At 42.2% G+C, this 12401-nt stretch overlaps 1 protein-coding gene across 3 annotated transcripts in view; it reads right to left on the bottom strand.

Annotated features, from left to right (window-relative positions):
* DENND2B (DENN domain containing 2B) overlaps window positions 1–12401 on the bottom strand; it is an 804449-nt gene that overhangs the window by 10782 nt on the left and 781266 nt on the right. For all 3 annotated transcript variants that reach the window (XM_053720608.1, XM_053720607.1, XM_053720609.1), the window contains one exon: window positions 671–782. In XM_053720608.1, the coding sequence (XP_053576583.1) occupies window positions 671–782 (112 nt within the window). The remainder of the gene's footprint in view (window positions 1–670; window positions 783–12401) is intronic.

Below are 12401 nucleotides of genomic sequence, written 5' to 3'. Positions count from 1 at the left end.
TCTTGCTATCTTTATTTAAAAAACAGGAATGTAAAGCTTAGGAGCCAGCCCATTTTTGGTTCAGAACCTGGGTTGTGCTTGCTTATAGGTGGCTAAATGTAGCCACCAATAAGCTAGCAATATCCAGGGTTCTCAACCTAAAATGGGCCGGCTCCTAAGCTTTACATTCCTGCTTTTAAAATAAAGATAGCAAGAGAACGAAGTACAATTGATACTAGGGGTAAATTAGAAAGTTGCTTAAAATTGCTGCTCTATCTGAATCATTAAAGAAAAAAAAATTGGGTTTAGTATCCTTCAAATCTCTTCTAAAGAACAGTTTACTATAATAATTTGTGTTTTGTGCAAGAGGATAAAATGCTTTGTTGCAGTGAAACAAATATTTTAAAAACAAACTTGCAATAAAAACGTAGCCTGAGAATAATACGAAGATGTTATTTTGATATTTTTTTTAAATTAAAATAAGATTTGTTGTATAAACATTGAAGAAATAAGTGTAACATTTAGTTTTGCTATAGTAATGGGGCAGCCATGTTTTATCTAAGCTATCGTAGGTTAAAAAAGCCCATTATCTCCTAATGAGGCGAATTAGCGATGGTTATAAGTGAGAGAAACATAACAGAAGCCAGTGAATTCAGTATATACATTGCTAGATTAACACACATCTTTTTACCTTCATCTGAGTCACTGTCAGAATCTTGATTGATCAACTCCTTCTTCCGCTCTAAAGCCTGCTCCAGAGCTGCTTGTAATTTCCTAGGTAATAGTGCATCCTCGTCATCCATCTGCATCACAAGGAAACTAGTTTAAGTCTGAAAGTGTGAGATGTGCAAGGTGCGCATGCGCTATGTAGTGTAGAGTGCGCACACAAGTGAGAATGTAAATGCTTGAAGCTAAGTATTAAAATCTGTCTACAGTGATGTATAACCATATAGATTGGTAGAAATAGTAGTAGCAAAGGAAAAAAATGAAGTAGGGTCTTTGCTTTGCAGTTCATAAAGTGTACATACATATATATACACACACACACACACATATATATATATATATATATATATATATATATATATATATATATATATATATATATATATATATATATACATATACACACACACACATACACACATACATACACACACACAAATACATACACACATATATACATACAAACATAAATATATACACACACATATATATATATATACATACACACACTGTACATACATACACACATATATATATATATACATACACACACACATATATACATACACACATACATATATACATACACACATATATACATACACACACGACAGTAAAGATTAGAAGGCACTCTGTTTAACAATAGCAATGTATTTGTGTAAACATTTTCGGGGTCACCCCCATCCATGGTGTCCTCTGAGCGCAACTGCTTGTGCAAGAGAAGGTATGAAGCACCGCATAGACCAAAAAAAAGCCAAAATGATCTATCCAGTGCTCTGAGGACTCCATGGAGCTCCCGGACGGGACACGGAGGGATAACAGAATTTATGCTTACCTGATAAATTACTTTCTCCAACGGTGTGTCCGGTCCACGGCGTCATCCTTACTTGTGGGATATTCTCTTCCCCAACAGGAAATGGCAAAGAGTCCCAGCAAAGCTGGTCACATGATCCCTCCTAGGCTCCGCCCACCCCAGTCATTCGACCGACGGACAGGAGGAATTATATATAGGAGAAACCATATGATACCGTGGTGACTGTAGTTAGAGAAAATAATTAATCAGACCTGATTAAAAAACCAGGGCGGGCCGTGGACCGGACACACCGTTGGAGAAAGTAATTTATCAGGTAAGCATAAATTCTGTTTTCTCCAACATTGGTGTGTCCGGTCCACTGCGTCATCCTTACTTGTGGGAACCAATACCAAAGCTTTAGGACACGGATGAAGGGAGGGAGCAAATCAGGTCACCTAAATGGAAGGCACCACGGCTTGCAAAACCTTTCTCCCAAAAATAGCCTCCGAAGAAGCAAAAGTATCAAATTTGTAAATTTTGGCAAAAGTGTGCAGTGAAGACCAAGTCGCTGCCTTACATATCTGGTCAACAGAAGCCTCGTTCTTGAAGGCCCATGTGGAAGCCACAGCCCTAGTGGAGTGAGCTGTGATTCTTTCAGGAGGCTGCCGTCCGGCAGTCTCATAAGCCAATCGGATAATGCTTTTAAGCCAAAAGGAAAGAGAGGTAGAAGTCGCTTTTTGACCTCTCCTTTTACCAGAATAAACAACAAACAAGGAAGATGTTTGTCTGAAATCTTTAGTAGCCTCTAAATAGAATTTTAGAGCACGGACTACGTCCAAATTGTGTAAAAAACGTTCCTTCTTTGAAACTGGATTCGGACACAAAGAAGGTACAACTATCTCCTGGTTAATATTTTTGTTGGAAACAACTTTCGGAAGAAAACCAGGCTTAGTACGCAAAACCACCTTATCTGCATGGAACACCAGATAGGGCGGAGAACACTGCAGAGCAGATAACTCTGAAACTCTTCTAGCAGAAGAAATTGCAACCAAAAACAAAACTTTCCAAGATAATAACTTAATATCTACGGAATGTAAGGGTTCAAACGGAACCCCTTGAAGAACTGAAAGAACTAGATTTAGACTCCAGGGAGGAGTCAAAGGTCTGTAAACAGGCTTGATCCTAACCAGAGCCTGAACAAATGCTTGAACATCTGGCACAGCTGCCAGTCTTTTGTGAAGTAAAACAGATAAAGCAGAGATCTGTCCCTTCAGAGAACTTGCAGATAATCCTTTCTCCAAACCTTCTTGTAGAAAGGATAGAATCTTAGGAATTTTTATCTTGTTCCATGGGAATCCTTTAGATTCACACCAACAGATATATTTTTTCCATATTTTATGGTAAATTTTTCTAGTTACAGGCTTTCTAGCCTGAATCAGAGTATCTATTACAGAATCTGAAAACCCACGCTTTGATAAAATCAAGCGTTCAATCTCCAAGCCGTCAATTGGAGGGAAACCAGATTCAGATGTTCGAATGGACCCTGAACAAGAAGGTCCTGTCTCAAAGGTAGCTTCCATGGTGGAGCCGATGACATATTCACCAGGTCTGCATACCAAGTCCTGCGTGGCCACGCAGGAGCTATCAAGATCACCGAGGCCCTCTCCTGATTGATCCTGGCTACCAGCCTGGGGATGAGAGGAAACGGTGGGAATACATAAGCTAGGTTGAAGGTCCAAGGTGCTACTAGTGCATCTACTAGGGTCGCCTTGGGATCCCTGGATCTGGACCCGTAGCAAGGAACCTTGAAGTTCTGACGAGATGCCATCAGATCCATGTCTGGAATGCCCCATAATTGAGTTATTTGGGCAAAGATTTCCGGATGGAGTTCCCACTCCCCCGGATGGAATGTCTGACGACTCAGAAAATCCGCTTCCCAATTTTCCACTCCTGGGATGTGGATCGCAGACAAGTGGCAGGAGTGATCCTCCGCCCATTGAATTATCTTGGTCACTTCTTTCATCGCCAGGGAAGTCCTTGTTCCCCCCTGATGATTGATATATGCAACGGTCGTCATGTTGTCTGACTGAAACCTTATGAATTTGGCCTTTGCTAGTTGAGGCCAAGCTCTGAGAGCATTGAATATCGCTCTCAGTTCCAGAATGTTTATCGGGAGAAGAGACTCTTCCCGAGACCATAGACCCTGAGCTTTCAGGGATTCCCAGACCGCGCCCCAGCCCACTAGGCTGGCGTCGGTCGTGACAATGACCCACTCTGGTCTGCGGAAGCTCATTCCCTGTGACAGATTGTCCAGGGTCAGCCACCAACGGAGTGAATCTCTGGTCTTTTGATCTACTTGAATCGTCGGAGACAAGTCTGTATAATCCCCATTCCACTGTCTGAGCATGCACAGTTGTAATGGTCTTAGATGAATTCGTGCAAAAGGAACTATGTCCATTGTTGCAACCATCAATCCTATTACTTCCATGCACTGCGCTATGGAAGGACGAGGAACAGAATGAAGTACTTGACAAGAGCTTAGAAGTTTTGATTTTCTGACCTCTGTCAGAAAAATCCTCATTTCTAAGGAATCTATTATTGTTCCCAAGAAGGGAACTCTTGTTGACGGGGACAGAGAACTTTTTTCTTTGTTCACCTTCCATCCGTGAGATCTGAGAAAGGCTAGGACGATGTCCGTATGAGCCTTTGCTTTTGACAGGGACGAAGCTTGAATCAGGATGTCGTCCAAGTAAGGTACTACTGCAATGCCCCTTGGTCTTAGAACCGCTAGAAGGGACCCTAGTACCTTTGTGAAAATCCTTGGAGCAGTGGCTAATCCAAATGGAAGTGCCATAAACTGGTAATGCTTGTCCAGAAAAGCGAACCTTAGGAACTGATGATGTTCCTTGTGGATAGGAATATGTAGGTACGCATCCTTTAAATCCACGGTAGTCATAAATTTATTTTCCTGGATAGTAGGTAGGATCGTTCGAATAGTTTCCATTTTGAACGATGGTACCCTGAGAAATTTGTTTAGGATCTTTAGATCCAAAATTGGTCTGAATGTTCCCTCTTTTTTGGGAACTATGAACAGATTGGAATAAAATCCCATACCTTGTTCTCTTATTGGAACTGGATGTATCACTCCCATCTTTAACAGGTCTTCTACACAATGTAAGAATGCCTGTCTCTTTATTTGGTTTGAAGATAATTGAGACCTGTGGAACCTTCCCCTTGGGGGTAGTTCCTTGAATTCCAGGAGATAACCTTGAGAAACTATTTCTAGCGCCCAAGGATCCTGAACATCTCTTGCCCAAGCCTGAGCAAAGAGAGAAAGTCTGCCCCCCACTAGATCCGGTCCCGGATCGGGGGCTATCCCTTCATGCTGTTTTGGTAGCAGTAGTAGGCTTCTTGGCCTGCTTACCCTTGTTCCAGCCTTGCATTGGTTTCCAGGCTGGTTTGGGTTGTGAAGTATTACCCTCTTGCTTAGAGGATACAGAATTAGAGACTGGTCCGTTTCTGCGAAAGGGACGAAAATTAGGCTTATTATTAGCCTTAAAAGACCTATCCTGTGGGAGGGCGTGGCCCTTTCCCCCAGTGATGTCTGAAATAATCTCTTTCAAATCAGGTCCAAATAATGTTTTACCTTTGAAAGGAATGTTAAGCAATTTTGTCTTGGAAGACACATCCGCTGACCAAGACTTTAGCCAAAGCACTCTGCGCGCCACGACAGCAAACCCTGAATTTTTCGCCGCTAATCTAGCTAATTGCAAAGCGGCATCTAAAACAAAAGAGTTAGCCAATTTAAGTGCTTGAACTCTGTCCATAACCTCCTCATACGAAGATTCTTTACTGAGCAATTTTTCTAGTTCCTCGAACCAGAAACACGCTGCCGTAGTGACAGGAACAATGCATGAAATTGGTTGTAGAAGGTAACCTTGCTGTACAAAAATCTTTTTAAGCAAACCCTCTAATTTCTTATCCATAGGATCTTTGAAAGCACAACTATCTTCGATAGGAATAGTAGTGCGTTTGTTTAGAGTAGAAACCGCCCCCTCGACCTTGGGGACTGTCTGCCATAAGTCCTTTCTGGGGTCGACTATAGGAAATAATTTCTTAAATATAGGGGGGGGAACAAAAGGTATGCCGGGCCTTTCCCACTCTTTATTTACTATGTCCGCCACCCGCTTGGGTATAGGAAAAGCGTCGGGGGGCACCAGAACCTCTAGGAACTTGTCCATCTTACATAATTTCTCTGGAATGACCAAATTGTCACAATCATCCAGAGTAGATAACACCTCCTTAAGCAGTGCGCGGAGATGTTCTAATTTAAATTTAAATGTCACAACATCAGGTTCAGCTTGATGAGAAATTTTTCCTGAATCTGAAATTTCTCCATCAGACAAAACCTCCCTCATGGCCCCTTGAGATTGGTGTGAGGGTATGTCAGAACAGTTATCATCAGCGTCCTCTTGCTCTTCAGTGTTTAAAACAGAGCAATCGCGCATTCTCTGATAAGTAGGCATTTTGGATAAAAGATTTGCTATGGAGTTATCCATTACAGCCGTTAATTGTTGCATGGTAATAAGTATTGGCGCACTAGATGTACTAGGGGCCTCCTGTGTGGGCATAACTGGTGTAGACACAGTAGGGGATGATGTAGTATCATGTTTACTCCCCTCATTTGAGGAATCATCTTGGGCAATATCATTATCTGTTGCATTAGTGTCCTTACTTTGTTTGGACACTATGGCACAATTATCACATAAATTTAAATGGGGAGACACATTGGCTTTCATACATATAGAACATAGCTTATCTGATGGTACAGACATGTTAAACAGGCTTAAACTTGTCAACAAAGCACAAAAAACGTTTTAAAATAAAACCGTTACTGTCACTTTAAATTTCAAACTGAAAACACTTTATTACTGAATATGTGAAAAAGTATGAAGGAATTGTTCAAAATTCACCAAAATTTCACCACAGTGTCTTAAAAGTATTGCACACCAAATTTCAGAGCTTTAACCATTAAATTAACGGAACCGGAGCCGTTTTTACATTTAACCCCTATACAGTCCCAGAATGAGGCTCTGTCTATAACTAGAAAGGCCCCCATCTGAAAAAGGTGTCCAACACAGTGCCTGCCGTTTTTCTAAACATTCCCCAAGATTATAATACCAATAATTAGTTAGAATCTGCATAATATGCCTAGTAAAGCAATTGTTTTAGCCCAGAAAAATGTCTACCAGTTTTTAAGCCCTTTTTGAAGCCCTTTATTCTTTTATGTTTAACTAAGAAAATGGCTTACCGGTCCCCATGAGGGGAAATGACAGCCTTCCAGCATTACATGGTCTTGTTAGAAATATGGCTAGTCATACCTTAAGCAGAAAAGACTGCTAACTGTTTCCCCCAACTGAAGTTACTTCATCTCAACAGTCCTGTGTGGAAACAGCAATCGATTTTAGTTACTGTCTGCTAAAAATCATCTTCCTCTTACAAACAGAAATCTTCATCCTTTTCTGTTTCAGAGTAAATAGTACATACCAGCACTATTTTAAAATAACAAACACTTGATAGAAGAATAAAACTACAAAAAACTCTTAACCATCTCCGTGGAGATGTTGCCTGTGCAACGGCAAAGAGAATGACTGGGGTGGGCGGAGCCTAGGAGGGATCATGTGACCAGCTTTGCTGGGACTCTTTGCCATTTCCTGTTGGGGAAGAGAATATCCCACAAGTAAGGATGACGCCGTGGACCGGACACACCAATGTTGGAGAAAGGGGAACACTTAAATAGGGGTGAGTAATGTGTATGTACAGTATTCTGTCTGAGGACGGGGCGACTCCAAAAATATTTACACCACCAATAAATACTTTGCTATTGTTAAATGTAGAGTGCCTTCTAATCTTGCACATTAACTTTGGAGTGCACCCCGGCAGCTGCTAGGACAAAGCCAAGGGTTATTGTGTATGAATGTATGTATACACATATACACATACACACAAACAGGGGTGGAAAAATATCACTATGGTTTACTAGTCAGGGGTTAAAGTTACTAGCATAAGGGAAAAAGTTTCTAGTTCAATCAATGTTAAAGATAGGAAAAAGTTAAGTTTCTAAGTATATATATATATATATATATATATATATATATATATGTATATATATAGGTATATATGTGTATGTATGTATGTATGCATGTATGTGTGTGTATGTATGTATATAGTAAATATACACACACACACACACACACACATATACATATATATATTTATTTTTAAACCTTCAAGAGGAGTAAAAGGCCAATATAATAAGTGGCTCTGTTGGCGAAAACATTTGCCAATGGGCTTCAAAACAAAAACATGTTTATTTTCATTTTATTTTGTGGTGTGATCTATACACCAGTCAAAAGTGGCATATCTGTGTATCCACTAATAACCTGCTATGTTTAGCTCTGGTGCTGCAGTGCAACGCTGTTCTGAAGAGGACTTTCCCTTTAAACCTCCAATATAAATGTTTTTCTCTTAACTGGTTTAATTCTCTGGATATAAGAGTACATTAGTATCAGGGTTACCACCCAGACAGTATTTAGCTGACATGGCTGCTATTTTTAAGATTAAAGTCAAATTAAAAAACATAATTTATGCTTACCTGATAAATTTATTTCTCTTGTAGTGTATCCAGTCCATGGATCATCCATTACTTATGGGATATTCTCCTCCCCAACAGGACGTTGCAAGAGGATCACCCACAGCAGAGCTGTTATATAGCTCCTCCCCTCACTGCCATAACCAGTCATTCGACCGAAACAAACCGAGAAAGGCGAAACCATAGGGTGCAGTGGTGACTGAAATTTGATTAAAATTTAGACCTGCCTTAAAAGGACAGGGCGGGCCGTGGACTGGATACACTACAAGACAAATAAATTTATCAGGTAAGCATAAATTATGTTTTCTCTTGTTAAGTGTATCCAGTCCACGGATCATCCATTACTTATGGGATACCAATACCAAAGCTAAAGTACACGGATGATGGGAGGGACAAGGCAGGAACTCAAACGGAAGGAACCACTGCCTGAAGAACCTTTCTCCCAAAAACAGCCTCCAAAGAAGCAAAAGTATCAAATTTGTAAAATTTTGAAAAGGTATGAAGCGAAGACCAAGTCGCAGCCTTGCAAATCTGTTCAACAGAGGCCTCATTTTTAAAGGCCCAGGTGGAAGCCACAGCTCTAGTAGAATGAGCTGTAATTCTTTCAGGGGGCTGCTGTCCAGCAGTCTCATACGCTAAACGGATTATACTCCGAAGCCAAAAAGACAGAGAGGTTGCCAAGGCCTTTTGACCTCTCCTCTGTCCAGAGTAAACAACAAACAGGTTAGATGTTTGACGAAAATCTTTAGTAGCCTGCAAGTAAAACTTTAATGCACGGACTACGTCTAGATTATGCAAAAGACGTTCCTTCTTTGATGAAGGATTAGGGCATAATGACCGAACAACAATCTCTTGATTGATATTCTTGTTAGAAACCACCTTAGGTAAAAACCCAGGTTTTGTACGCAGAACTACTTTATCTGAATGAAAGATCAGATAAGGAGAATCACAATGTAAGGCAGATAACTCTGAGACTCTTCGAGCCAAGGAAATAGCCATCAGAAAAAGAACTTTCCATGATAGAAGTTTGATATCAATAGAATGAAGGGGTTCAAACGGAACTCCTTGAAGAACTTTAAGAACTAAGTTTAAGCTCCATGGGGGAGCAACAGGTTTAAACACAGGCTTAATTCTAACTAAAGCCTGACAAAATGCCTGAACGTCTGGAACTTCTGCCAGATGCTTGTGTAAAAGAATAGACAGAGCAGAAATCTGTCCCTTTAAAGAACTAGCTGATAATCCTTTATCCAAACCCTCTTGGAGGAAGGACAATATTCTAGGAATCCTAACCCTACTCCATGAGTAATTCTTAAATTCACACCAATGAAGATATTTACGCCATATCTTGTGGTAAATTTTCCTGTTGACAGGCTTTCGTGCCTGTATTAAGGTATCAATTACTGACTCGGAGAAGCCACGCTTTGATAGAATCAAGCGTTCAATCTCCATGCAGTCAGTCTCAGAGAAAGTAGATTTGGATGATTGAAAGGACCTTGTATTAGAAGGTCTTGTCTCAGAGGCAGAGTCCATGGTGGAAAGGATGACATGTCCACTAGGTCTGCATACCAGGTCCTGCGTGGCCACGCAGGCGCTATCAATATCACCGAAGCTCTCTCCTGTCTGATTTTGGCAATCAGACGAGGGAGCAGAGGAAACGGTGGAAACACATAAGCCAGGTTGAAGAACCAAGGCGCTGCTAGAGCATCTATCAGTGCCGCTTCTGGGTCCCTGGACCTGGATCCGTAACAAGGAAGCTTGGCATTCTGGCGAGACGCCATGAGATCCAGTTCTGGTTTGCCCCAACGGAGAACCAATTGAGCAAACACCTCCGGATGGAGTTCCCACTCCCCCGGATGAAAAGTCTGACGACTTAGAAAATCCGCCTCCCAGTTCTCTACCCCTGGGATATGGATCGCTGACAGGTGGCAAGAGTGAGTCTCTGCCCAGCGAATTATCTTGGAGACTTCTGACATCGCTAGGGTACTCCTGGTCCCCCCTTGATGGTTGATGTAAGCCACAGTCGTGATGTTGTACGACTGAAATCTGATGAACCTCAGTTTTGCTAACTGAGGCCAAGCCAGAAGAGCATTGAATATTGCTCTTAACTCCAGAATATTTATTGGGAGGAGTTTCCCCTCCTGAGTCCATGAGCCCTGAGCCTTCAGGGAGTTCCAGACTGCACCCCAACCTAGAAGGCTGGCGTCTGTTGTTACAATGGTCCAATCTGGCCAGCGAAAGGTCATACCTTTGGACAGATGGACCCGAAATAACCACCAGAGAAGAGAAGCTCTGGTTTCCTGATCCAGATTTAGTAGAGGGGACAAATCTTTGTAATCCCCATTCCACTGACTGAGCATGCATAATTGCAGCGGTCTGAGATGCAGGCGCGCAAATGGCACTATGTCCATCGCCGCCACCATTAAGCCGATTACTTCCATACACTGAGCCACCGTGGGGCGCGGAATGGAGTGAAGAACACAGCAAGCATTTAGAAGTTTCGATAACCTGGACTCCGTCAGATAAATTTTCATTTCTATAGAATCTATCAGAGTCCCTAGGAAGGAAACCCTTGTGAGAGGAGATAGAGAACTCTTTTCTTCGTTCACTTTCCACCCATGCGACCTCAGAAATGCCAGGACTATCTCTGTATGAGACTTGGCGATTTGAAAGCTTGACGCCTGTATCAGGATGTCATCTAGGTAGGGAGCCACGCGGCCTTTGAACCGCCAGGAGTGAGCCCAGAACCTTTGTAAAAATTATTGGGGCTGTAGCCAACCCGAATGGGAGAGCTACAAACTGGTAATGCCTGTCTAGAAAGGCAAACCTCAGGAACCGATGATGATTCTTGTGAATCGGAATGTGAAGGTAAGCATCCTTTAAGTCCACTGTGGTCATGTAATGACCCTCTTGGATCATGGGTAGGATGGTTCGAATAGTTTCCATCTTGAATGATGGAACTCTGAGGAATTTGTTTAGGATCTTTAAATCCAAAATTGGTCTGAAGGTTCCCTCTTTTTTGGGAACCACAAACAGATTTGAATAAAATCCCTGTCCTTGTTCCGTCCGCGGAACTGGATGGATCACTCCCATTACAAGGAGGTCTTGCACGCAGCTTAGGAATGCCTCTTTCTTTATCTGGTTTGCAGATAATCTTGAAAGGTGAAATCTCCCTTGTGGGGGAGAAGCTTTGAAGTCCAGAAGATATCCCTGAGATATGATCTCCAACGCCCAGGGATCCTGAACATCTCTTGCCCACGCCTGGGCGAAGAGAGAGAGTCTGCCCCCTACTAGATCCGTTGTCGGATAGGGGACCGCTCCTTCATGCTGTCTTGGAGGCAGCAGCAGGCTTTCTGGCCTGCTTGCCCTTGTTCCAGGCCTGGGTAGGTTTCCAGGCCTGCTTAGATTGAGCAAAAGTTCCCTCTTGTCTTGAGGTAGAGGGAGTTGATGCTGCACCTGCCTTGAAGTTTCGAAAGGCACGAAAATTAGACTGTTTGGCCTTTGATTTGGCCCTGTCCTGAGGAAGGGTATGACCCTTACCTCCAGTAATGTCAGCAATAATTTCCTTCAAACCAGGCCCGAATAAGGTCTGCCCCTTGAAAGGAATGTTGAGTAATTTAGACTTTGAAGTCACATCAGCTGACCAGGATTTAAGCCATAGCGCCCTGCGCGCCTGGATGGCGAATCCGGAATTCTTAGCCGTTAGTTTAGTCAAATGAACAACGGCATCAGAAACAAAAGAGTTAGCTAGCTTAAGTGTTCTAAGCTTGTCAATAATTTCAGTCAATGGAGCTGTATGGATGGCCTCTTCCAGGGCCTCAAACCAGAACGCTGCCGCAGCAGTGACAGGTGCAATGCATGCAAGGGGCTGTAAAATAAAACCTTGTTGAATAAACATTTTCTTAAGGTAACCCTCTAATTTTTTATCCATTGGATCTGAAAAAGCACAACTGTCCTCGACAGGGATAGTGGTACGCTTTGCTAAAGTAGAAACTGCTCCCTCCACCTTAGGGACTGTCTGCCATAAGTCCCGTGTAGTGGCATCTATTGGAAACATTTTTCTAAATATAGGAGGTGGGGAAAAGGGCACACCAGGTCTATCCCACTCCTTACTAATGATTTCTGTAAGCCTTTTAGGTATTGGTAAAACATCAGTGCTAGCCGGCACTGCATAGTATTTATCCAGCTTACACAATTTCTCTGGCACTGCAATTGTGTCACAGTCGTTCAGAGCAGCTAATACCTCCCCAAGCA

Source organism: Bombina bombina, chromosome 7 (genome assembly GCF_027579735.1).
Source record: "Bombina bombina isolate aBomBom1 chromosome 7, aBomBom1.pri, whole genome shotgun sequence".
Taxonomy (NCBI): domain Eukaryota; kingdom Metazoa; phylum Chordata; class Amphibia; order Anura; family Bombinatoridae; genus Bombina; species Bombina bombina.
Note: the sequence above shows the minus strand (reverse complement) of the source record. Positions and strands in the feature narration are given on the sequence as shown.